This window comes from Jaculus jaculus, chromosome 1 (genome assembly GCF_020740685.1).
Source record: "Jaculus jaculus isolate mJacJac1 chromosome 1, mJacJac1.mat.Y.cur, whole genome shotgun sequence".
Classification (NCBI taxonomy): Eukaryota; Metazoa; Chordata; class Mammalia; order Rodentia; family Dipodidae; genus Jaculus; species Jaculus jaculus.
Window position 1 is genome coordinate 259,575,823 of NC_059102.1, and position 25,611 is coordinate 259,601,433.

Here is a 25,611-nt window from a genome sequence, read left to right on the forward strand (position 1 = left end):
AGGCCCTGCTCCCTTGCATCATTCCCAAGAGAAACAGAACTCACAGCCAAACAAGCAGGTTTAATTTCCATATGTACCCCCTTCATGGATTGCTCATCTGATGTTACTGAAAGTAGGATAATCTCCTGTTCTTCTTCATGCTGAGTACCTAGCTCAATGCCTAGTCCTGAATTAGTCCCTTTAATATTGTGCTGATTAAATCCCTTTCCACTCTCTACAATCTGAATACCAGAGATAATATCAATGCAAATTTCCCTTTATTCTTTCTAAGACTTTACTGCTGGAAATCACAAACATTTCTACCGCCTCAACTATCATCTTTTTAAGAACATGTCCAATCTTTCCCAACAACCCCCTCTTCTCTTTAGCACTGCCTGCATACAGTATACATTCTGTTGAAAACTGTAAATTTTGTCTTCAATATCCTTCTAATATCATTTTAAAAATATTTTATTGTTTATTTATGAGAGAGAGAAGGAGAGAGAGAGAATGGGCGCTTCAGGGCCTCTAGCCACTGCAAACAAACTCCAGATTCATGTGTCATCATGTACATCTGGCTAACATGGAATTTGGAAAATTGAACCTTGATCCTTAGGCTTTGCAGGCAAACACCTTAATCACTAAACCATCCCTCCAGCCCCTCCTTCTAATATCTTAACACCTGAAAACCAAAACCAAATATCTCATATCCTAGCCCTTTAAAACCAATTCCTTCTCCTCAGTTCTATATTTCCCTTAAAGGCACAATTAGTTTACCAGTCACAAAAGCTCAAAAGAAACTTTATGATCCTCTTCTTCAACCCCCCCTCCCCCAAGGTAGGGACTCACTGTAGCTCAGGCTGACCTGGAATTCACTATGTAGTCTCAGGGTGGCCTCGAACTCACAGTGATCCTCCTACCTCTGCCTCCCAGGTTCTGGGATTAAAGGCGTACGCCACCATGCCCAGCTCCCTCTTCTTTTATGATTCTAAGCTAAGTGAAATTTTGAATCCTATCAGTCAGCATTTCCAGGAGATTCCCCTGCACCAGGCATTTTCATATATCTTTTAAAAAAATGTTTTATTTTCATTTATTGATTTGAAAGAGAGAGTGGGGGGGGGATGTTAATGGGTGCATAAGGGCCTCTAGCTGTTGCAAATGAACTCTAGAGACATGCACCATCTTGTGCATCTGGCTTATGTGGGTGCTGGGGAATTGAACCTGGTGTCCTTTGACTTTGCAGGCAAGCACCATAACCACTAAGCCATCTCTCCAGCCTGCATTTTCATATATCGTTATACAGTAAGCTCCTCGAGCACATGGTGTGGTATCTATCCTGCTGGGCATGTATCTAGCACATGCTCACAACACAGTATATATTTGAAAGACAGAAAGAAAGATAAATTCCTATACTGTCTATTCTCATTCCATTATAGTTTAGATACTTATTCATTGAGGCAACTGGTTTCCCCACCTCAAATTTCTTGTTGCTTAGTCAACTATCACAAGGTTAACCTCCTTAAGCAGAGTTTGCTCCTATATTTGGAGAAAAGCTATTCAAAGCTTCTGTGGTTTCTAGTGTCTATGATATTAGGCTAAAGCTCAGTCAAGAGTCAAGGTTTTTTACCATGGGATCCTGTGTAACTTTGTCCAGTTCCTCCACAGACAAACTGGTCTAGTCTCTGTATTCCAAAGTGCTGTGCTCCTCCTGTCCCCCTCCCCTCTCTCCATCTGTCATCTACCCATCTTCTTCAGAGGCTGGTTCAAATTCTATTTCCTAGCAGACATGTCTTTTTGTTGTTTGTTTATTTTTATTTATTTATTTATTTGAAAGTGCACACGTGCGAGACAGAGAGAGAGAGAATGGGTGCATCAGGGCCTCCAGCCACTGCAAACGAACTCCAGGCGCATGCGTCACCTTGTGCATCTGGTTTATGTGGTTACCAGGGAACTGAACCTCGATCCACAGGCAAGCACTTAACCACTAAGCTATCTCTCCAGCCCTCTAGCAGAAGTTTCTTGATTACACCAGCTGTGTGTCAACTCTTCTGTAGCAAGTTCTTAATATTTACCACATATAGCCTAACATTGAAGATTTTTGGTCCTGTATTCAGATATCATTTTACCCTGACTCAGTAACAAATCTATGTAAGAAAGAGCCACTGTTGGGACTGGGGAAACAGCTCAATAGATAAAGTGCTTGTGAGGTAAATGTAAGTATCTGAGCTCAGATCCCCAGACTTCATGTAAAAGCTCCGTAATCCCAGCACACCTATGGCAAGATGGAAAGCAGAGGTGGAAAAATTTCCTACAAGTTTGTAGACTAGCTAGCCTGGCAATGGGGCAAGCCACGAGAGATGATCTGAAATGAGGTGGAAGGCAAAGACTGACACCCAGAGGTTGTCCTCTGGTCTCCATATGTGCACCCACATTCACATACATGAACACACACGCATGGAAAAATTTAAAAAAGAACCACTCCTTTTATTTAGATTCCTTCCTCTAAAAGTCTAGAACAATACCCATAAAATGTTCAACAAATATTTGTTAAGGAGAAGGAAAAGCTGAAGACAGAAACCATGTTGACAATGAGCTATAAAATAGCAGAAGGTCTGTGTAAAGAACACAGCAAGACAGCAATGCAAAGTGCTCCTCGAAAACCCCACTGAGAAAAAAGAAGCTATTTCAAAATGAAACAAAGAGATGAGCTATTAAAAATAGGAGATCAAAATCAAGTGAGCTATGACTGAAAGGTAATTTACAGCAAGTCGATGTGGAAGGGAGGGAGGAATGGAGGAAGAAAGCAGCCAACACATTATTAATTAGAATCCTGCTGGGCAATATTAACACAGATTCCACTTTAAAAAGACAATCAAAGGCTCAGCAACAAAGAGGAATGCATTTATGCTCTTCAAGGAGCCAAGAAAACACAAGAACATCTTTCCTAGGAAGGCTTCCTACCTTCACATAACATCTTATCTCTATTCAATCTAATGAGGCTGGCAGAATTCCAGGCATTAACAGAGTCAAGAAACCATATTACCTATCTTAAGGTGAAAGAAGGTAGGATAGAATATGTGTGTGTGTGCGCGCGTGCACGCACACACAAACACACACAGCTATAGTTCTGTCTGGGCTGCTTTCATTCTTCATCTGGGGCAAATGGACAGGCCCACCAGCTCAGATCTTGCAAGAGAAGAGCTTTATGGCTACAATGAGGATGTCTGCACTGAGTGTGGGGGGAAGACCAAAGGTAAACAGTAACAAAGAATAGGAAACAAAGGGTGACAGAGTAATGGTTTACAGGGAAAGAAGTTATCAAAGAGATCCAACAGAAAAAAGCAGCTGGGCACCATTTATCCCTAACTCTAGTCAGCTCCAACCTAACCAAGGATGAGCAGTTGAAATGGAGTCAGGGTCAGAAAATGGGCCTGGAAAAGAGGAGAACTGATGCATATGGGCCACCTTCAGCCATAGCCAACCTGCCCCATCCTGACTGGAAGAGTTTCCACATCCCCAGTCAGATCTGTCCAGAGCTGCTGCTGGCAGCTGCTTCTGGAAGCACAGGAAGACAAATCCATGGTATTACTGGACCAACAGCTGCTACAGCTCTGGGGGAAGTGACAAGTGCCTGCTGAGATGCACTGGGCAGAGAATGAACTATTCTGGGACTAGTCATAAGAGTCAGCAAAATCAAGGCTACAGCTTCCTGGCTGAATGAAAATACAGTATACTCGCAAATACCTAGAGTTCTTTCTCTGTCCCAGAAACTCTGACTTCAGTTGATTTTTTCCCCTTTGTGTGTGTGTGTGTTGTATGCGTATCTATGCGCCCTATGCACTCACTCACTTATGATGGCTGGAGCAAGACATTGTATGTCCAGCTCCATAGCTCTCTCTACATTCTCCCCACCCAGCCCCCTTGCTTTTCTTTGAAGTAGGGTCTTACTTTAGTCCAGGCTGACCTGGTGTCTCTTAGTGATACTGGAGTTTACTGGTTTTGGGGGTTTTGTTTGTTTGTTTGTTTGTTTTTGTTTTTGTTTTTTTGCAAGTCCAGGTGATTCCTGTTCTCTGCTCCCATTTGCAGTGCTGGGGTTTCTGACACTTGTGCCATGCCCAGCTACTTATGTGGGTCCTGATTATTTGAATTTGAGCAGTTTCAGGCCCTCTATGGCCTTCATACATGTTCAGGAAGCACACTTAACCACTGAGCCATCTCTCAAGCCTGATTACAGTTGATTCTTGCTATCCCAGGTCTCATCTTTTTGATATTTTATTTATTTCCAAAGGGGAAGACAGGGAGGGAGAGAGGAAGAGAAAATGGGTGCCCTAGGCCTTCTAGCTGGTGCAAAGGAACTCCAGACACATGCACTACTTTCTGTATTTGGCTACATGGGTACTGGGGCATGGAACTGGGGTTGTTAGGCTTTGCAGACAAGCACCTTAACTGCTGAGCCATCTTGCCAGCCCAAAACATATTATTTCTTAAAATTGTACAGTATTTCCTCATCCAGAATGACCAAAGACATTTCTCAGCCTCTTTTGCAGTTCAGCATAACCATGTGACCAAGGTCTGTCCAGCTGGATATGAGTTTACAGGCATTTATGTGCTACTTCTAGACAGACCTTTAAAGAGTACAGACATATTTGCCTCTTCCCCTTTTGTTCTTTCCACTGGTAGGAATGAAGACAAGGTGGCAGTGAGGCACCTGGAGTCACACAGACAAGAACACTCTAAGAATGGGATAAGTGGCCTGACAATACTGGATGGCTACTACTTAAGTCTTACACCGCAGAGAACTCTATCCTTATACCTATCTTCTATAAGTTATTATTTCTTAGGGTATATTATAGCAGTCACGCCTATTTTATTCAAATCAGTCAGGCCCCAATTGCCTTTCCTGTACCCCAAATGCCAAACTTTCTGTGACTAACAAATGTTTCAAGCTTGGTCAGGGGGTGCTACCCTTCAAATGCCAGCTCAGTTTCAGCAACACGGCTGTCCCTGTGTGACCATGCTTGTGCAGTGAACACTGGTTTATGTTTTGTACCACAGAAATGGGGGGTGGGTGGAGAAACAAAAATACTGTTACCAGTATTGCACTGAGAAGTAGAGGTCTCATCAGTATAAAACAGCCACATGGGCTCTTTACATGTGCAGAGCGTCTCAAGTAGACTATGGGTTTAATTATGAAACAAAAGAAGAAATTTAGGGCTGGGAGATGGCTCAGTGGAGAAAGTCCTTGCCATGCAAGTGTGAGGACCCAGAAACTATGTAAATCCTGACACAGAAGTGTGAGTCTATAAAACCAGTGTGCCTAACAGCAAGATAGGAGGCAGAGACAGAAGAATTCCCAGAAGCTCATGGGCCAGCCAGCCTGGCATCTTCAGTGGTAAACAACAAGAGACCCTGTCTCACACAAGACTGAAGGCAAGGAATGACACTTGAAGTTATCCTCTGATCTTCACATGTGTGCCGTGGCACATGTATACCTGCACTTACACACATGAACACATATGCACATGTGGGTATAAACACTGATATTGTATGATACTGAAATGTTGTCCAAAAATCCATATGTTAGAGGTCTGGTCTATAGCCTGTTGCACTATTACGAGATAGTAGAAGCTTTAGGAGGCAGGATCTAGTGGAAGAGAGTTCAGTCATTGAGGATTATCCTTGGAAGATGGTAATGGGACTGCTAGTCCCTTTCTCTCCCCCCCCCCTCTCTGCTTCCTGACCACTAGAGGGGACCAGGCCTTTTCCACATGCTGCCACCATCACATACTATGTTGCTGCAGGCCTAAAACAATAGGAACAAGCAACGATAGATTAGAAGCTCTAGAACCATGATAAATAATAAATTTAAATAAATAAATTTAAATAATAAATTTATTTCTCTCAGCTATTTGATCGTAGCAACAGAAATCTTCCTTTCTTTTTTGACTATCCAACTCTATATGTACCATTCTTTAAATCTCCATCCTGGATTTCTCTGGCATTAAAAAAATCCTTTGAGGGGCGTGGGAGGAGTTGGGGAAGTGACTCAGAGGATAAACTGCTTGCTTGCATGCAAGTATGAAGACCTGATTTAGGATCCCCAGCACCCATGTAAAAGCTGAATGTGGCAGTGTGAACCTGTACTGTGCTGGGGAGGCAGAGACAGGAGGATCTCAGGGGCTTGCTGGCCATCTAACCTAGGTGAATTGGTAAGCACCAGGCTCAGTGAGAGACCATGTCTCAGAAAATAAAGTTGAGAACCAGCTGGAGAGATGGCTTAGCAGTTAAGGCACCTGTGTGCAAATCCTAACAACCCAGGTTCAGTTCTCCAGTACCCAAGTAAAGCCAGATGCACAAAGTGGCACATGCATTTGGAATTTGTCTGCAGTGACTGGACGCCCTGGCATGCCCATTCTCTTTGTCTCCCTTCTATCTCTCACTGTTTGCAAACAAGTAATAAATTAATAAATATTAGATAAATAAAAATAAAGTGAAGAACAATTGAGGAAGACACCTGATGGTGGTATCTGGTCTCAACATGTGTGTACACCCACATACACATGTGCACCCACAAACATAAACACACATACATACCACACAACACATACATGCACAAAGGAAAATAAATCACTGTAATGAGGATAACATTTTTTACATTCATTTTCAGGCCTGTGTTCCAACCCATGTTTCTCAGGGGCTCTTTACTACCCTGCCATATCAAATCTGAACATCTGTACTTGCTGTCAAGGCCTTTTGTAACCCACTCTACTTAGTTAACATCATTTTCTACTGGTTTTGAAAATGTCTGTTTCCTCACCTCTACTAAAGCCCTTTTCACATAATATAGTTTACATGGTCCTTTTCCTTATTAGCCAACAATGCAGAACTTATCTTAATTCCCACAGGAAACAACACAGAACACAGTACCCAGCAGGTATTAAAAAGGGGTTAAGTAAGTGAGTAAGATAGATAAAGCCACTGGAATAAGCCATTCATAAATTGAAAGTAAAAGGAGTGGGAAAGTCCCCTCTTTCTAGGTCTTTGCACCACTTGTACTGCCCATCACAGTACTCACCCCGACTTCAAATTACATACCTGATTTATCCACTGTTCATTTCTTTTTTCTTTTCTTTTTTTTTTTTTTTTTTTTTTTTTTTTTTTTGGTTTTTTGAGGTAGGGTCTCACTCTGGCTCAGGCTGACCTGGAATCAACTCTGTCATCTCAGGGTGGCCTTGAACTCATGGCAATCCTCCTACCTCTGCCTCCCGAGTGCTGGAATTAAAGGCATGCGCCACCACGCCCAGCTCTACTGTTCATTTCTTTTCTAAGTGTCATATGGATGGGTAGTGCTTAGTCTCTGCCATATCCCAAGACATTAAGGAGTTCAAGGAATATGTAATGGAATATAGCTGGATGAATATATAAGAATTTTTCTTTGATGAAACCAGATACCAGATTATCCATTCCCCTCACCACCTAGCGTTTATACCTCATCTCAGTCACCTGCACATGCTCTCCTCTCCTCTCCTATATAAATCTACTTTTGAGGTCTGACCAAGCCCCACTTGCTACATGAAAACTCTTCTTAATTACTTCAGATCCTTGTTATCTCTGATCTCCTATCAGATTTATGTTCAACATAACATCAATAATCTCTTCAAAAGATCATTATTGTCTGTTCCTTTAATTGCTTCCTATACCCAAAACTTTCCCCTCCAATCAGATATGACCTTCTACGAATACATATATAAACTCTTGCATCTTACAGTATCTTGCACAATACTGAGCATAGAGCTGCCTCACAATTAATAATCATTGACCATTTATGAATAAATAATACTAGCTATCAGCTCTAACAGATGCCCATTCTTCCTGACTTGGAGAAAATGCTCTATTTTTTAATATGTGAGCTTATTCACAGCAATTTTGGTTACTTAGAAATTAGCCCATCTAGTCAGGTGTGGTGGCGCATGCCTTTAATCCCAGCACTTGTGAAGCAGAGGTAGGAGGATCTCTATGAGTTTGAGGTTACCCTGAGACTGCAGAGTGAATTCCAGGTCAGCCTGGGCTAGAGCAAGACCCTACCTTAGAAAACCAAAAAAAAAAAAAAAGGAAAGAAAGGAAGGAAGCAAAACACTAGCACACCTGTACCAAAATCTATACTAAGCATAACCTCAACAGAGAATATGACATAGTAATAAAACCTAGATGCTTTTTTTTAATTAGGAGGAATTTATCAACAGAATTCAATTTTAAATCATTTTCTAAATATGCTTTCTCTCCAAGTTCTCATTTAGAATGTACTGAAGTAACATTTTATTATCAGATGATTCCTTTACCTTATCCGGAAGAGAAAAGATTTTGGAAAGACAAGGGACACTGAGGGGAAAACATCTGGAGCAAATTCTCATTCTGGCTTGTTTCAAGGTCATATATATTCGTCTTAATCTTAACCTCTGTCGTTATTGTTCACAGTGGGCTTATAGAGGATAATTTCTGCCCCATATTATTGGGGAGCAAATAATAATAGGAAATAGGAGGAATTAAGATAAAGTTGGCATTAATTCTTAGATTCATTAGTTCATTTATACATTCCACAATATTTACTGAAGATCTACTTTACGTCATGTATTATATATTGCTAAGAAAGGCAAACAAGCTTATACGGTCCACTAAAGGAAGATAATAAATGGCAGACAGTGCAGAATGTCCTAGGAGAAAAACAAATAATGTACTTTGAGAAATTTAGTAGAAGACTAGGGAGTCAGTTAATACTTGCCTTGCAAGCATGGGGACCTGAGTTCGATCCCTAGAACTCATGTGAAAGAAAAAAGCAGGGCATGATATGCATGTTTGCAATCACAGCGCTGGAGAGGCAGAGACAGGTGAATCTCTGGGGTTTGCTGATCAGCCAGTCTAGATGGTGATGAAATTCAGGCCAGTGAGGAACTGTTTTCTCAAAACTGCGTGAATATTTACATTGGTGAAGCAGTTAAGACTACAGGTCGTGAGACCAAACTGCCTAGACTAAATTACAGCTTTGCTATCTAAGAAATAACACCTGAGGTTGTAATCTGCCTACACACACACACACACACACACACACACACACACACACACAAGTAGAGATGAGAGAGAGGGGTGGAAGGGAGAATTTAGTAGACTGAGATATTCTTCTGGAAGAATCAGGAAAGTTCCTCAAACTTCAGCATAGTCACAGACCACTTAGTGAAATTGTTAATAAAAGTCTAGGATAGAAACTGAGGTTCTATATATTTTTTCTTTTAGCTTTTTGAGTCACTGTCTCACTGTATACCACAAGCTAGCCTAGAACTCACTGTACAGATAGCCTAGGCAGGCCTTGAACTCAAGAGCCTCCTACCTTGTCCGCTTTAGTGCTGGGATCACGAGTGCATACCACCACACACAGTAAGGTTCTGATTTCTAACAACCCAGATGTTATAGATACTGGGAAACCACATATATCAAGAACTTAAATAATGAAGAGTCACTGAAGGTTCTGCACAAGCAAACTAACTCCACAGGCACTCCTGGAAGACTAATTCTCATCATCCTAGACCAGGAAGATGGAATGGGGAGAAGCTGTACAGTGACTGTAGCCCCAGTGCTCGCTCTTCACCGGATGGGAAACTTCTATAATATCCTATTACCTAAGCTCCACTACTTGAGATTCTCATTTAATTGCCCTGGAGTGGAGCCCAGATTTCCATATTTGTAAAGAGTTCCTCAGGGAATTCTGAAGTGCAGACGGGGCTGGAAACCACTGCTATAAATAAATATAGTAGGTACTGTAATCATCCAGGTGAAAGAGGATGATCTAAACCAAGGCCACAGTAAGAGGGCCATATGTGGGAACAGTGAAAATGGAGAAGAAATAGACACTAGTAACTGCCATCGAGGCTGGGATTTAGATACATGGCTATGTCGTCCGCTTCTGCTTAAAGTTAGCTTGGTGAAACAGTTAAGAGTACAGGTCGTGAGGCTACACTGCCTAGATTAAATTACCGCTTTGCTATCGACTACAGGTATATGAGTATGACCCTGAATTCAATTCCTTAACCTCTTTAAACCTCACATTCTTCGTCTATAAATTAAGCATGACAACAACAACCAGCATATAGAGTGCTTGTGTACATTAACTTAGCTAACACATTGATAAAGCCCTTAGGCCACGGCCTGGCACACAGGGAGAACTATAAAAGTCAGTACTAGCATGGTCAGTCCTTCTCGTCTCTCCTAGGTGCAGAACTGCCACGAAGTCTGATATGAGCAAAGGAAAAGTCCTTGAAGACCTTCAACCAACTGGAAGCTGCAGGCTTGTGAATCCCACTGTACGTAAGCGGTGTCCCTGACTCCCTGTGCCCTGAACCTCACTCTCACAATCTCTAAAATCAACAGCTGGAGGCCCTACTTAAATTGCTGGTCCTTGGTGCTGCGTGTCTTGGCCAGGAAGCGCTCAGCCAGCTTCTCCAGGTTGCGAGAGTAGTCCATCTCTATCTCCGCCTTCTTCCGGAAGAAGTCTTGCAGGTCCTGCAACAGCTGTACGCGAAGCTCACACTGCTGATCCAGGCATTTCATCTGCTCTGTGAGCTGAGCCCGGATCTCTGCAACAGAACAAAGGAGCATGGTTTAGTAGACAGTGCTAAACATACACCATACATATAGATACACACTTTGCATTCACTTTGTTCCCTAAACTTTGATGATTCAAAGCCCCTCATAAAACAGCTCAGCGCCTAAAATGGCCATATGATGTGAGGTACCTCCAAAAATCTCTATCAACTCCTTTTGTGCCATGAAGAACACTAGGAATTTGTCAAGAGAAGTTTCTTATTGGACAAAATTAATATTCAAATTTGAATATTTACTTAGCAACTTACTGTATATCTGACACATTAGCAGAATTTGGGTTCTCTTCTGGAGAAGGTTTCAAATGAATCATCAGGTGAACTGCCTTCTGAGGTAGGAACTGCTTTACCCCCATTTTAAGGATGAGACTACTGAATCTTGAAGAAATGAAACTATTAAATGGTAAGCTGGGATTCAAAGCCAGATGACTTAACATTTTAGACTTTGTATCATTTCAAAATGTTTTCAGCATCTTTATGATGTAAGGTGAGGGTCAGAGTATTTAATGTAGCTAAAAAGGGACCTCCCAAGATCAAATAGTATCAACTGAGAACAAAACAAGCAACATGACTTCTAGGAAAGCACATTCAATGTCAATCAGATTTCATAATTTCCAACATTACAGAATGTAAATCAATCTTGAAGAAGACAGTTTAGAAGCTAGAGAAATAGTTTTGTGCTATTTTATTTTGTTGTTGTTGTTTTGTTTGGGGCTTTAAGTTTTCTTTTTTTTTCCCAAGGTAGGGTCTCACTCTAGCTCAGGCTGACCTGGAATTAGTTTCTGGGTGGCTGTGAACTCATGGTGATCCTCCTACCACTGCCTCCCAAGTGCTGGGACTAACGGCGTGCACCACCACACCAGGCAAGTTATGGTTTTTTGAGGTAGGGTCTCAGTATGGCTCAGGCAGACCTGGAATTCACTATGTAGTCTTGGGGTGGCCTCAAACTCACAGTGATCCTCCTACCTCTGCCTCCCAAGTGCTGGAATTAAAGATGTTTGCCACCATGCCTGGCTATTTTATAAAGAAATTTTCACTCACAAATCCCACTCATGTCTCTATGACTTAATCCTTGTGGATTCCTAAGACCCTCTGCTCTATCAGAAGTAGAATCATTTCTAGTTAAGCTCCACCCCTGCAGATTCGGGCTAGTTAGTCCTGTACAGGGCTAGCAAATGCTGTTACTATAGAACCATAGCAATGGGAGCCCCAGATGTAACTGATCTGCCTTGAATGTAATACTACATGCTTTACTGATAAAGAGACCTGGCACTCATAGGAAACAAGCTTGCCAACACCAGGCTGCTTTCTAGCTCCAAGGACTCCACTGAACATTCTGCTCACTGTTGTGGCCAATCCCCATTCGCATCAGAATAGAGCCATTTCTTTCACTCCCCTCGTCCCTTGGGAGCAAACTGTGACAATGATTCCAACATGAGGTTGAAGACTAGCACTGTGCTGTGCCTGTCCTGATGCATGCTCCAATTCCTGGAGCAAAAGTACAGCTGCAGCAATGCTTTCCATGTGTAAAGCACAAGAGTGGCAGGTGGGAAGGAGGGATGTCAAAATTTCACCCGAACTCTTAAGAAATTCTAGGATTAGGGCCATGATGCTGAAAAGATTATAACCACTCCTTTCTTAAGCAACAGGGATGGACAACGGTACATTTGGCTTTGCCTTCAGTAGCTAGACGTCCACAATCTATCCCCATCTCTAGTGTTTCTGTTTCCGCGGTATCAGTAAGTAACAGATCTACCCGCTCCTTTGTGGGTGACTGTAGGTGATCTGTAAGTGCAGTGCATCCTCTTTATCCCATGAATCTCCCTTGCCGGCTACCAATGGCAGCCAGCCCTGCAGTAACCTCACCTGAACTGAAAGTGAGCACTAGAGGATTGTTTCAAGCAGGCAGAAGGCAGAACAGAAAAGCTGCCACCTCGTCACTCATCAAAGCTCAATTGTTCTATGTGTTTTGGAATCTGATTACGAGGGGTAAGGGAGGTGGCAAGGTCTACAGAAGTCATGTCAGGGGTCTGGGTCCTGTCAGGGATTTCTGGGTCTCTTAAAGCCAATAATTCTTATCAAGGCCATTCCTAGAAGCATCTGTCCTCTTTCTGTGTATTAATGAAAAGCTAGCAGTAGCTGCTGTCAGGTGGAAAGACTGTGAATAAAGACAGCATTCGAAAGGGTTCTTGAAAGTACTTAAAGCTTTTCTACTGAGTAAGAATCATCTTAGAATAAAAAGGCTCTCTTTGGCTCCTAATCAGGAACAAAGCTGTAAGGGGAGATGGAGGGATACTGAGGCTGCCAGGCCCCTTGGAGTCACCTATAAGTTAGTTAAGATTCTTTTTCAATAATCTCACTATCTAGAGAAGCAGAAAGGAACATTCTATGTTGTTCTAGGAGCTCTAGACAAAGTCTCATGCTATTCATAACTTTCTAGAAGTAGGCCACTCTGGCACTGTCCTATCTGAGAAATGAGTAAATCCCAGGGGACTGTGAAGTGCATGGATTCCACTCCTAAGCTCCCAAGCACCCCCTTCCCCCCAACCAGCACAGAGCTCCTCCCTCTCTCAGGCACCTCGGGGAGCTCCATCCATCCTCACACACTGCCCTCTAGGCCCTTACAGGAATACGAGTGACTACTGAACACACTCCACAGAGATATAATATAATCCTATTAATAAAATTAATTCTCACAACTAGCTCCTGAAGTATTGCTAGTTTTTCCTGATTGCACAGATAAGAGAAACTGAATATACCAGAGGCCCATACAACTAGTGCACGTGGGGCTAAAGCTAATTTACTGTTTGTCTGACTTGTCAGAGGCTGATAGTAGGGCATGGAAATGAGAAATAGAACACAAGACTCAAAGTATTTCTCAGCAAATCACAGTGGCCAGAGCTCTTGCCTCTGGAACACTGACATCTCCACCTCCAGCTAAGAAGCGATTTAGGCTCTGGGATCAAGTGGCTAGCCTGCAGTTTGACGAACCCACAATCACACTGGTTCCCTTCCCCACTACAGAGAAGAGGGAAGTGCTTTCCTTGGCTTGTGAGTACACCTGGAAGTAGGACACTAAGTTAAGATGACAAAAAAGAAGAAGTGATATCCTCACGCCAAACCACCTGTCACTGTGGCTTATTTGTGATGTGATATTGATGAGCATCTCCCCTCCCCCACAACATGCCTAGAAGGAGAAGTCCTCCTTGCTACTAACCTCAGGAAGACATTAAGGACGACTCTAGCCACCCCCACCCCCGGGTTGACTGCTCCAAGACAGAATGGCTGCTCTGTGATGAGCAGAATGTACTACTTCATGAGCTGTTGCTGTTGCGGTCCCTAAGAAGGCAGCTGTGCCAGCCCCACTCCTCTGACCGTGCACATAGGAGTCAGGAAACAATACGCCACTGAATGCCAGCATACTTGGGTCATGTGCCCAGGCTGACCAATAAGCCACAAAGGCAGAAAGAAGAAAGGAGTAATTTATAACACCATGGAGGAATTCCTCATAGTTCCCTTGTGCACTCGAGCTGTGCACACATACACATGTGAACACACTACTTATACCACACTTCAAGACTTTAAAATCCCCCTTAGAGTTGAATGAGCAGTCTTAAGAGCTGTGAGATGAAAGGGCCCTTCTAGCCTCCCTAGAACTATATGGGAACACGTTAAGCTATTATTCTCTGTATTTCTGTTAGATATGAAAGCTGGCTATTATCCACAAAGATTCAAAGATGACCTCCCCTGAGAACTCTAGAGAGCCCCATTTGTTTGGCAACTCTTAACTGAGCCCCTTCTGCATAACAGGTGCTAGGTGATGGCGAGAGTCAAGTAAGACAGGCCTAAGCCCTGCCTATGAAGCATGGCTTGATAGGAGGGGAAAGACTAGAAAGTCCTCTTGATTTGGCTTTGAGCATTCTTTACTATAACAAAGCCAAAGACATAAATTCCAATGTGAAGATCTGATAATCATATGGCAGCAAGAGCAGAAAAAAAAAATCAAACAAGATCTTTGGCTAATATTTCGTTCAATGATTCATGTCAAAATTTAACTCTGTACACTTTAAAAGAATGAATTTTATAGTATGTGAATTACATATCTCTCTCACAAGCATACACACAAAATCAGATTAAAGGTCTTTAACTCCATGAAACAATGCATTCTATTGAGTACCATCCTGCCAGCTAAAGGGGAAACAGCCCCACAGGCAGCAAACAGCAAGAAGTTCTTGGTTTCCATTTCTCTACTTTTATAGGAAAAATCAGTTCTGCACTGACTATTCCTAAAGCAAATCACAGGAACGGCCTCTCAGGACAACAGGCTTGGCATGACAGGACTCCAGCAGACCATCATTCTGTCATTTCCAGTGGGTATCAGATCAAAGCCTGGCAAGGGATGTTTTTACAACACACCCTGGGGAGTCCTGCCTCCTTGTCCATGCTTCCACAGCCAGGGCCAGCGGGAGTCTTGCTTTCTTTTTAACAAGACGGTGAAGAGGAAAACTTGGACCTCCCAGGATAGTGAACATCTAACTAGACAGGCAGGGCCTTTAAGCCAAACACTCCAGGCCTCTGGAAACTGTCCTCACACTTCACCAGAGTAGTGAGGATCGTGTTCATCTAGTGCTTTAATCCAGAGATAGGAGCTCAGTTCTCTGCCCTCCTACATTTCATCTCCGTATTTAGGAATTTTCTCTAATTTAAGTCATAAAGCCCATATTTCTAAGGAGAAAACAGGAGTGGGAAGGCAGGATAAGAGAAAGATGCATTGTTTTAGGAAAGCCACACAGGCATGTCCTCTTCACCTGGATGCGCTTGCTTCCGGGGGCGGGGCTGGGACTCTCACAGGCTCTGTGGCCTGCACGAAGCACGAGATCGAGATCGAGCCATGTGCCTCAGCAGGAACCTGTCTGACTGTCACTGTCTTCCACAAATCTGCCTCACCTGTTTTTAGCCTTTCACAAACACATGATGTCACCTCAGCCATCTCGGTGGGGAATATTAATCGGTAGCACCTTGCAGTGAGTGTTATGTAAGAATACAATTGAAGCTTTCATAGGCTCTACCCTCCATATCTTACCAAGTCTTATCCCGAAACTAATCAGTCCCTCTCAAAACTGTTCCCCAGGAAACGACATGGCAGGGTGCCCTGCCAAGTCTTGCTTTTTACCCTGCTAGCTTGCCTTTCTACAAATTTAATAAAGTCAGGGCTTTTAAAAGTACTGCTGGCCAGATGTGACAAGCAAATCCCTAAGAAGTAAAAACAAGTGAAGGTCATACAACTATCTAGATTTGGATCTAGCACAAAAGGAGCCCGAGGGTAGGTGAGCTCTCAAGCCAGGGTTCTCTTAACTATCATTATTTGCATTTAACTAAGCACTTCCAGGTGCTCTGAAAACAAAGAAAACTAGAAGGGTAGTGGGGAAGAAATAAAAACCTACAGTTAAGTGAAATGATATAAATAAGGGTTATACACCCAGTGCTATGCAAGCAAAAAAGGGAGACACAGCACAGTACCCTCAATCCACTTCAATGATGGGCATTGTTACTTATCTATGAGTAATTGGTATTCCAAGAAAAGGCCAGCAAGCTACTTTCTTTCTCTAAAAAAAATTATTTATTTTTTATTTATTTATGAGCAGAGAGTGGGGGGGAGAGAGGGAGGCAGAAAATGGGCACTCCTTTCAATAAACTAGAAAACAGTATATACTCTTCCTGAAAGAGTGTGACTGGTAGCCTTTTCCTCATTACCTCATTCTATTGAATAGGGCACAGAAATACTCATTGACATGAGCTCTAAGCATCTGCTAGTGGAGTCATTGTTTTCATTCCTTACATATTAGTCCACATGCTTTTGGTAAGAATAATTCCCCTCCTCCCTTCTCCAAAGCCTTAGCTGAGAGCTACAAGACCCAGGGCAATGGGAGATTGCTATTTCCATTTTGATACCACGAGTGAAAAGACTGTTTGAAGAAGCAGACTTGAGAGAAGGGGGAAATGAAACATAAGCACTTGTGTCTCGAGTCCCCAAATCTACCTGGTTTAGTCACACCAGTCAATTCATTCGATTTCTTGTGTAAACACTTTCTTTAGGCCTTTAGTCACTTGCAAAAGAGTCCTAATAGAAAAAGTGAAGAATTCTCACTGGAGAGGGCATGGGTGGGACTTAAAGGTATATACCTATATAGCATGTCCAAGGGTTCGGGTTTAATCCCAAGCATCACAAAAAAGGGGGTATGTGGTAGTTACCTTTCCATTGCTGGCACAAAGCACCCAACCAAAAACAGCTTGTGAAATAAAGGGTTTGTTTTGAGTTACAGACTCAATGGGAAGCTCCATGATGGCAGGGGGAAGAATGACAGGGGCAAAGCTTGGACATCACCCCTGCCGCAGTGGGTGTGACACCACAGCCTGGGAGTGAGCTGAGTACTGAAGGGGAAGCTGGCTATGACACCCATAAATCCACCCCCAAGAACACACCTCCCCAGCAAGGCTCCAATTCCCAAATTGCCACGAGCAGGTGACCTAACACATGTGTACGGGGGACACCTAATTCAAACCACCACAGGAGGATGGCAGGGGGAATTCTGAAGTATTCAAGTATTAAGGGCCCTGTTTACACAAAAATGCAATTTGTAAAGATATGATTAAAATTACACATTTTTAAGTTTTATGTAATTATTTATTTGTTATTGGTTACTGTAAGTACATGAAATTAAGAATAAATAGGGCTGGAGAGATGGCTTAGCAGTTAAGGCACTTACCTACAAAGCCAAAGGACTCAGGTTTGATTCCCCAGGACCCCTGGCACACCCATATTCTCATTCTCTCTCTCTCTCTCTCTGTCTCTCTCTCTCTCTCTCTCATTCTCTCAAATAAATAAAGAATAACTGAACATCATGTGATTGCAAAGTTAGTATTCTAGAGGAAGATACAACTTAGGATGAAGACATTTGTCTGAGGTTCGGATGGACCCAGATGAATAGCTGGCACAGAGCAAGCTTCCAAGTGCACAAAGGGAAGGAAAGAGGAGGTAGAAAAAGAAGTTCAGACAAATATTTTGAGGACACGCAGACTTTTATAAACAAAGATGAGAGGGTATGCCAGAGGAAGATAAAACTAAAGCCAAGAGATAGGGTATCTGAATGCGGCCTCTTAATGGGGGGGATGCAAAGAATGACCTAAAAACCCAGTTGCCAGTGCAGCGCAAAGGGAGTAGAAACATCAAAGGAGCAGTTTGAATTTCAAGAAGCAAAAATGGAGCTGGTGAAGGTTTGTGCCATGAGAAACAAAGCAAACAATAAATGAAGTTGAAGGAAGATCTCAGTAGAGGACGTCTGCTGCATGGACTCCAGCTAGGCCTTCTAACTACAGACAGCACAGTGGCTGAGTGACAGAGGGACAACACGAATAGAAGTCTGCGAGCGAGCAAAGTGCTGCGCAGACTCACGCTGATCCTCAGCAATGACACATACTTTGGAGCCAGTACTCCTAAAGCTACTGATTCAACACCATCCTTCCTATGACAGTGGTGGGCAAGCAGGGTGCCTAGAACAATGTTTGCACAAAGATAACAGTAATCCTGGCAGGAGAAAGGGGTGCCATGAATATCGTGTCCTGGCTCCCTGGATCTCTTTTCACTGCAGTTCTTACCTTTGGGCTATAAATTTGGACATCTTCAAAACTAACTGCCTTGTAGAGATGTTTGGGTCACCACCTCCTCCCCTTAAACAAACTACACTACCTAAAATTAATACATGCACTTTAAAGAAACCAGCCAGCTGGAAGGAGAAAAATGTTCTGAGTCTCCAAAGGACATTCAGTCACCCATTAACGTCCTAGTCCCCAGGTGAGAGCAGAGAGAGCAACCTCATGAAGCTGGTGAGGCAGAGGGTGTTGAGGGGGGATATCTCAATGAATTTAATGATCAGGGCTGCTCTGGAAGACTGCCTTAGCTCTTTGAAGTGATTCAAATAGCAAGTAAGAGACAAAAGGCTCCCAGATGAGCAAGCTACTATACAAAACGCAAAGAGAGTCATTTTATTTTCACTCTTAGGTCTTGCCTAAGATGCTTAAGAAACAGAATTCCCAAAGTCCAAATTATAGAATTAACTTGTACTACAAACTAAGTATTGAGAATGAGAAGACCAACAGCTCCTCTGGGAAACATTACCTAGTTTGATGCTCTGGATTCATTCCTAAAGACAAGCAGCAAGCCAATTCCAAGGACCAAAGACCCAACCAGTACACTAGCAAATATTTATCTCACGCCGTCTCTGAGCAAAGGTGGCAATCACTGTAACACTGAGTACAAGACATTTACACAGAAGATGTATGGCATCCCCTTAGTCTCGAACAATTCGAAAAGAGAAACTAAATGCAGTACATCAGTACAAGCCAGGTGCAGTGGCTCACTGGGGCGGCTGAGGTAGGAGGGTCGCTGCAAGCTGGAGGCCAGCCTAGGGCTACAAAGTGAGTTTCACGTCAGACTGGGATAGAAGGAGACCCTGCCCTGAAAAACAAGAAACCAACAAACAAACAGCACAACACAACAGTACAAAACTGTGCACAATAGGTCCCAAAATAAGGGTCCGGGACCATGCTCAGAGAGGAAGGTTGCTCTATAAAACAGCGCAGATGAGTTAGCCCTGGGAGTAAGAGAACTAGGAGAGCTGTGGATAAGAGCCAAGGTAAGAAAACAGAAATCCTAAGTGAAACTCAGCAGGCTGTGAGGAGAGAAAGTAGAGACAGAAGTGAGAGGCTGGCGGGGCCTAGGCACAAGTGTGCATGCTAGTAATCCCAGCACTTCGGGGACTGAAGCAACAGGATCATGAGTTTGAGGCCAGCATAGGCTCCACAAAGAAAATTTGTTTCAAAAATCAGCATCTGCAGTGGAGACCAGCACAGAGGGCCCTTCCCTACTGCTCTGCTCACAGAACAGATACAAACACAATACAAAAGGGTTCTAGTACCTGGTGAACAAGCCATCTGTCTTAAAAAGCAGGAAGACAAAACCCCAGGAATTTCCTACCAACCAACTCCTAGAAAGTTCAAATGCAAAGTCAAACACATCAAATGAATCAAAGCTGCATGTTGCTGAACACACCAGCAGTATGAAAGAAAGCAAACCAGACCAACATTAAAACCCCAGTTACAATGTTCCTAGAAAATTGGCTCTACAGGATGCGCTTCATTTTGCGCAGGATCCAGCTTACCACACAGTAGTGGTAATTGTTTCAGGTTTTGGGCAAAAAGCAAGAACCAAATTCTTACTAACTTGTACACAGAGGACAAACAGAACCAATTAGGGAGGATCACAACATCACCCAAGAGCCAGGTGTGATCCCAGCACTCTGGAGGCAGAGGTAGGAGGATCGCTGTGAGTTCGAGGCCAACCTGGGACTACTACAGAGTGAAGCCCAGATCAGCCTGAGCTAGAGTGAGACCCTGCCTTGAACCTGAACAAAAAAGAGGGGGGGGGGCTGGAGAGATGGCTTAGCAGTTAAGCGCTTGCCTGTGAAGCCTAAGGACCCCGGTTCGAGGCTTGGTTCCCCAGGTCCCGCGTTAGCCAGATGCACAAGGGGGCGCACGCGTCTGGAGTTCGTTTGCAGAGGCTGGAAGCCCTGGCGTGCCCATTCTCTCTCTCTCCCCCTCTATCTGTCTTTCTCTCTGTGTCTGTCGTTCTCAAATAAATAAATGAATAAATAAAAATTTAAAAAAAAAAAAAAGAGAGAGGGGGCTGGAGACATGGCTTAACAGTTAAGGCACTTGCCTGTGAAGCCTAAGGACCCAGGTTTGATTCCCCAGAACCTATGTAAGCCAGATGCAAAAGGTGGCATGTGCACCTGGAATTCATTTGCAGTGGGTGGATGCCCTGGCATGCCCATTCTGTTTCTCTCTATCTGCCTCTTCCCCTCTCTCTCAAATAAATAAATGAGAATTTTAAAAAATTATTAAAGAAAAAAAAAAGAAAATAGCAGGACATGGTGGCACACACCATTAATCCCAGCACTCAGTAGGCAGAGGTAGAAGGATTGCAGTGAGTTCGAGGCCACCTTAAGACGACATAATAAATTCCAGGTCAGCCTGGGCTACAGTGAGAGCCTACCTCAAAAAACTAGAAAGAAAGAAGAAAGAAAACCTAAGACATCACCCCAGATGAACACATCTGTCTTTCTGATACAGTTTGCACAGTTCCAGTTGCAGGTGCTCTTTGTGTTGATGGGGGGACGCATGACAGTGCTTTGCCTTGTACATGTGCTAGTGTTTCCCTATTACCATTCAGAGGTGAGATGCACAGGGGCCTGGTCAGCCAGCAACCACAGTCAGGAAGTGCAGAGGGTTCAAGCTCCATGGGGTCAAGTGGTAATCATTAGGAAGCGGGAGTCCCTACCCAGACCTTTTCAGAGATGCAGAAGCTTTAGGTAGTCGCCTCAAAATGTTCTCATGAGGCCAAGATGTGGTCAGCTTATGCCCAGTACATTTGCTTCCTTCCCTTCCCTTTCTCACACCCCTTTTACACACTCACTTCTGCTTCTCTGGAATAGTTCTTAAAAACAAAGTATAAGCCTTTGCCTCTGGCTCTATTTTCTGGAGAGTCTAGGCTAATAAATCTATCCCATGCCAGGTACTGTCTTAGATGCTGGCAGAGAATCCATTCCTGGATGAAACTGACTGCAATGAAAATACAGAACCAGCAGATCCGTTAGTTTACCAATTATTTAAAAAAAAAAAAAACTCAGCAAATGCGTAGTGGTTGGTGATTCAGAGGCTTGGGCGGAAAGCTCAGTCAGCCAAGTGCTTGCTGCACAGCATGACGACCTCATGTTAAAAAAGAGCCAGGCAAAAGAATACACACTTGTAATCCCAGAACCAAGGAGGCAGAGACAGGTAGACCCCTGGTGCTCTCTGGCCAGTCAATCCAGTCTACTTGACCAGGCCAACGAAAGACCCTGTCTCAGAAACAAACAAACAAACAAGAAGAGCGAGCACAGCCAGGGTTGTCCTCTGGCCTCCACATGCAAGAGCACATACAAGCATGCACACATGCACACACTCAGATCTGATTTAGGTGACCACATCTTCTGAAGAAAGGAAAACTTGCTCCATAAAAGTGACTGGCAAGCTCAACTTACACATTTAGTAGTAATTATAAGCACTAGTCACTAAGTGCTCACTATGTGCCAAGAAAGCTTATATTGAGTCATTATTCAAGTAGAAAGGTACATTATCATTAAATCTTCGAAACACCTGGAGGGTGGCAAAGTTTGCTGAGTGATTAAAAACACAGACTCTGCACTCAGAAAAACCCGGGTTTCAATTGGGCTCTGCCCCTTGCTAGCAGTGTGGCCTTGAACAAGACCGATCTAAGCGTGCTTCATTATCCACGTGCTGCGGTTCGTAACAGCAGCAACTCCACAGGACTGCTATGATCTGTACAGGTACTGACTACATGTAAAGTGCTTACTGCATGCTTGGTGCCTAGTGAGCCCCTAGCAAGTAAAAAATCTACTTCAATTCCTCCTACTTGAGCCTACATGTATTTAATTCTAAATCAATGTCCTCATCTACTGAGAGCTGGCCTCATTTGCTTGTCTTGCACACAGGATTCCTAAAGATCAAGGTTGGAGAGAAATATTGATTGCTTAACAGACAAGATCTCTGGATTTCTTCACTTTATAAAACAATTCTGATTGTCTTCACCACTTTAAGTGTTATAGGTAAGAAGTGGAAAATACCTCTTTTTTTTTTTTATCATAATAGCAGCAAAAGGGCCATGCCACCACCTAGGGTAAAAGAGAAAACTCAGTGCAACCAGACTGCTTGGCCAGCACTAACATTTAATAGCCTCCTCAATGCCCCATCTGTAAAATTTTGACAATACTTATAGTATTACGTTAATATGTGTACAAGTACTTAGAATACTTCTTGATAACAATATACATTTAGACAAAAATAGTATCTATCTAATGAGTTCTTTGATCCTTTAACTGTGCAAAACGGTATAGGGAAGAGACAGAAGTGCAGGGCATGGTGGTGCACGCTTCTAATTCCAGCACTCAGGAGGGTGAGGAAGAAAGATCACCATAAATTTGAGGCCAGCCTGGGCTAGAGTGAGACCTGGCTTTAAAAAATTGGGGCTACAGACACAAATTAGCCTCAATATCCATGACCTCGCAGTGCCTAGCAATACCTTCACAAGACCCTCACAATAGGAAAAAAAAGACAATGACATCAAAATAAAAGAGAGGCTAAAGGAAAGAGAGTGAGGCTATGATGGAGAGTGGAGTTGTGAAGGGAAAAATGGGGCAGGGGAGGGAAATACCATGGTTTGCTGTCTGCAAGTACAGAAGTTGTCAATTTAAAAAAAAAGGAAAAAAATGGGCTAGAGAGATGGCTTACCAGTTAAGGCACTTGCTTGTAAAGCCTAACGGCCTGGGTTCAAGTCCCCAGTACCCACATAAAACCAGATGCAAAAGTGGCACAAGTATCTGGAGCTCGTTTGTAGTGGCTACAGACACTGGCATGCCCATTCATGTTCTTTCTCTCTCTCAATGCAAATAAATAAATAAATAAATAAATAAATAAATAAATAAATAAATAAATAAAATTTTTAAAAATGGAAAGTGAGGGCTAGAGAGATGGCTTAGTGGTTAGGGCATATGCCTGCAAAGCCTAAGAACCCAACTTTGATTCTCCAGGTCCCACATAAGCCAGATCCACAAGGTGCGCATGCATCTGGAATTCATTTGCAGTGGCTGGAGGCGCTGGAGTGCCTATTCTCACTCTCTATCTCTCTCTCCCTCTCTCTGTCTCAAATAAATAAATGGTTTTTTAAAAAATGGCATGGTGGTGCATGTCTTTAATCCTAACACTTGGGAGATACAGGTAGGAGATCACCATGAGTTCAAGGCCACCCTGCAACTACATAGTGAATTACATGTCAGCCTGGGCTAGAATGAAACTCTACCTTGAAAAACCAAAACTATTAATAATAACAATAAATAAAAATGAAAAGTGATGGGAGCAAACCCATGCATACAGACACATAACTGAAATAAGTTTCATTAAACAACATTTATCCTCAATACACTCCATGAACTGGTATTTTCTATATTTTTTAACTGCTAGTTATGGCTCACTAACTTGACTTTATAATCTAGAGGTTTGGAGCAAACATCATGGCCACCAAAGGCAGAACCCGACCACATTATCTTCAAACCACTTCTTCATGGTTCTTACTAAATCCGGAAGGGCCCAAGTTTCACTTCTCACTGGAAAAGAAAATGCACATTCTGGCTATCTCTTACCACCCTCCACAGTTCACGTGAGCACCAGAAATTCAAAGACAGTCTAGAATCCAGCAAGCAATTCCTGTGTGTACAATTCATGTTATTGTTGCTCAATGCAAGATGCTACCATTACACATCTGAGAGGTCGGGGCGTGTTCTCTGAGTTTCATCTTCCTGGTTTTTGAGGCTCAGCAATTATAGCCATTAACCACACCATGGGAGCAAGAAAGTTTTTGATCTAACCCAACAAAATGTCATTACGTATTGCAAATGCATGACAGATAAACTAGGTGGACCTTACTAATGGTTATTTTCCTTAGAAAATGCTTATCTCAGAAGTAAATAGTGAAATATATAAGGATGAATAGTTTCTGGTCTTTACAACAAATTGGGTATATGAATGTGGATTTATGGGAGTCCATCACACTATTCCTTGTACTGTTTATACCTTTGAAATCTTTCATAACAAAAAGATTTTTGAACATTTTTATTTATTTGTTTGAAACAGAGAGAAAGAGGCAGACAGACAGAGAGAGAGAGTATGGGCGTGCCAAGACCTCTTGCAAATGCAAATGAACTCCAGATGAATACAACACTTTGTGCAGCTGGCTTTACATGGGTCCTGGGGAATTGAACTCAAGTCATCCAGCTTTGCAAGCAAACACCTTTAACCAATGAATCATCTCTCCAGCCCCCGAAAAGATGTTTTCAATCTAATGAAGTGTAAAAAGATTTAAGGGACTCACTGTAAATGACTTTACAACTACAAAAAGCATGCCATGTATCAGGAAATGGACAGTAAACCATCACCATCAGGTTTTATTTTCATAATGAATTACTTAAGAATCAGTAAGAAACAGTTGACTTTTCTAAGAAAACTGAGGAAAATTAAGTTGGTCTCATATTTCTCCATAAAACACTGAGGCCTGAATACAATGGAGCCATGTTTCAAAAGCTTTAGAGAGAACCAGGCGTGGTGGTTCATGCCTTTAATTTTAGCACTCAGGAGGCAGAGGTAGGAGGATCTCTGTGTTTGAGGCCACCCTGAGACTACACAGTGAATTCCAAGTCAGCCTGAGCTAGAGCAAGACCCTTCCTTGGACCAAAACAAAACAAAATAAAACAAAACAAAAATCTCTTAAGAGCAACTGTTACCTTGTGCACCTGGCTTTACATGGATACTGAGGATTCAAACCTGGGTCCTTTGGCTATGCCAGCAAGTGCCTTAACCACTAAGCTATCTCTCCAGCCCCACAGTCATAGTCTTAACCTTAGATAGAACTTTAGGAACTATTATCTTTGGTATAGAAAACCCAGTATCTGAAGTTAACGGTTTCCCCATTTTTAGTTTAGCTTCCTATTCCTCTGTTAAATTTAAGTAAATGAAATTAATTTTACTGCTCAAGCACATATGGGATAATGTCATTCCTACAAGATCACTCCCATCAATCAGCCTTCTGTTTATGGATATTCAATGTCAGCATGGAAGAGAAAGTCAATGTACCCCATCACAAATTCACAGAGTTTGTCACCGAACTGCCTGCCTATCTATAATAGTTCCTACCTCAGGCTTATGATCTACTAGCAAGTCAGAACCCACCTTTCTCTTTGCTCACTCAAGCAAGCCCTTTCTGCCCCCTAAGACTGTATTTTCTGTAGCATTATTTTCACCCTCTCTATTAGATCAC

At 42.7% G+C, this 25,611-nt stretch overlaps 1 protein-coding gene across 5 annotated transcripts in view; it reads right to left on the reverse strand.

Moving 5' to 3' along the window:
- Srgap2 (SLIT-ROBO Rho GTPase activating protein 2) overlaps nucleotides 1-25,611 on the reverse strand; it is a 284,297-nt gene that overhangs the window by 166,128 nt on the left and 92,558 nt on the right. For all 5 annotated transcript variants that reach the window (XM_004663526.2, XM_004663525.2, XM_004663527.2 and 2 more), the window contains exon 3: nucleotides 10,412-10,604. In XM_004663526.2, coding sequence (XP_004663583.2) covers nucleotides 10,412-10,604 — 193 coding nt within the window. The remainder of the gene's footprint in view (nucleotides 1-10,411; nucleotides 10,605-25,611) is intronic.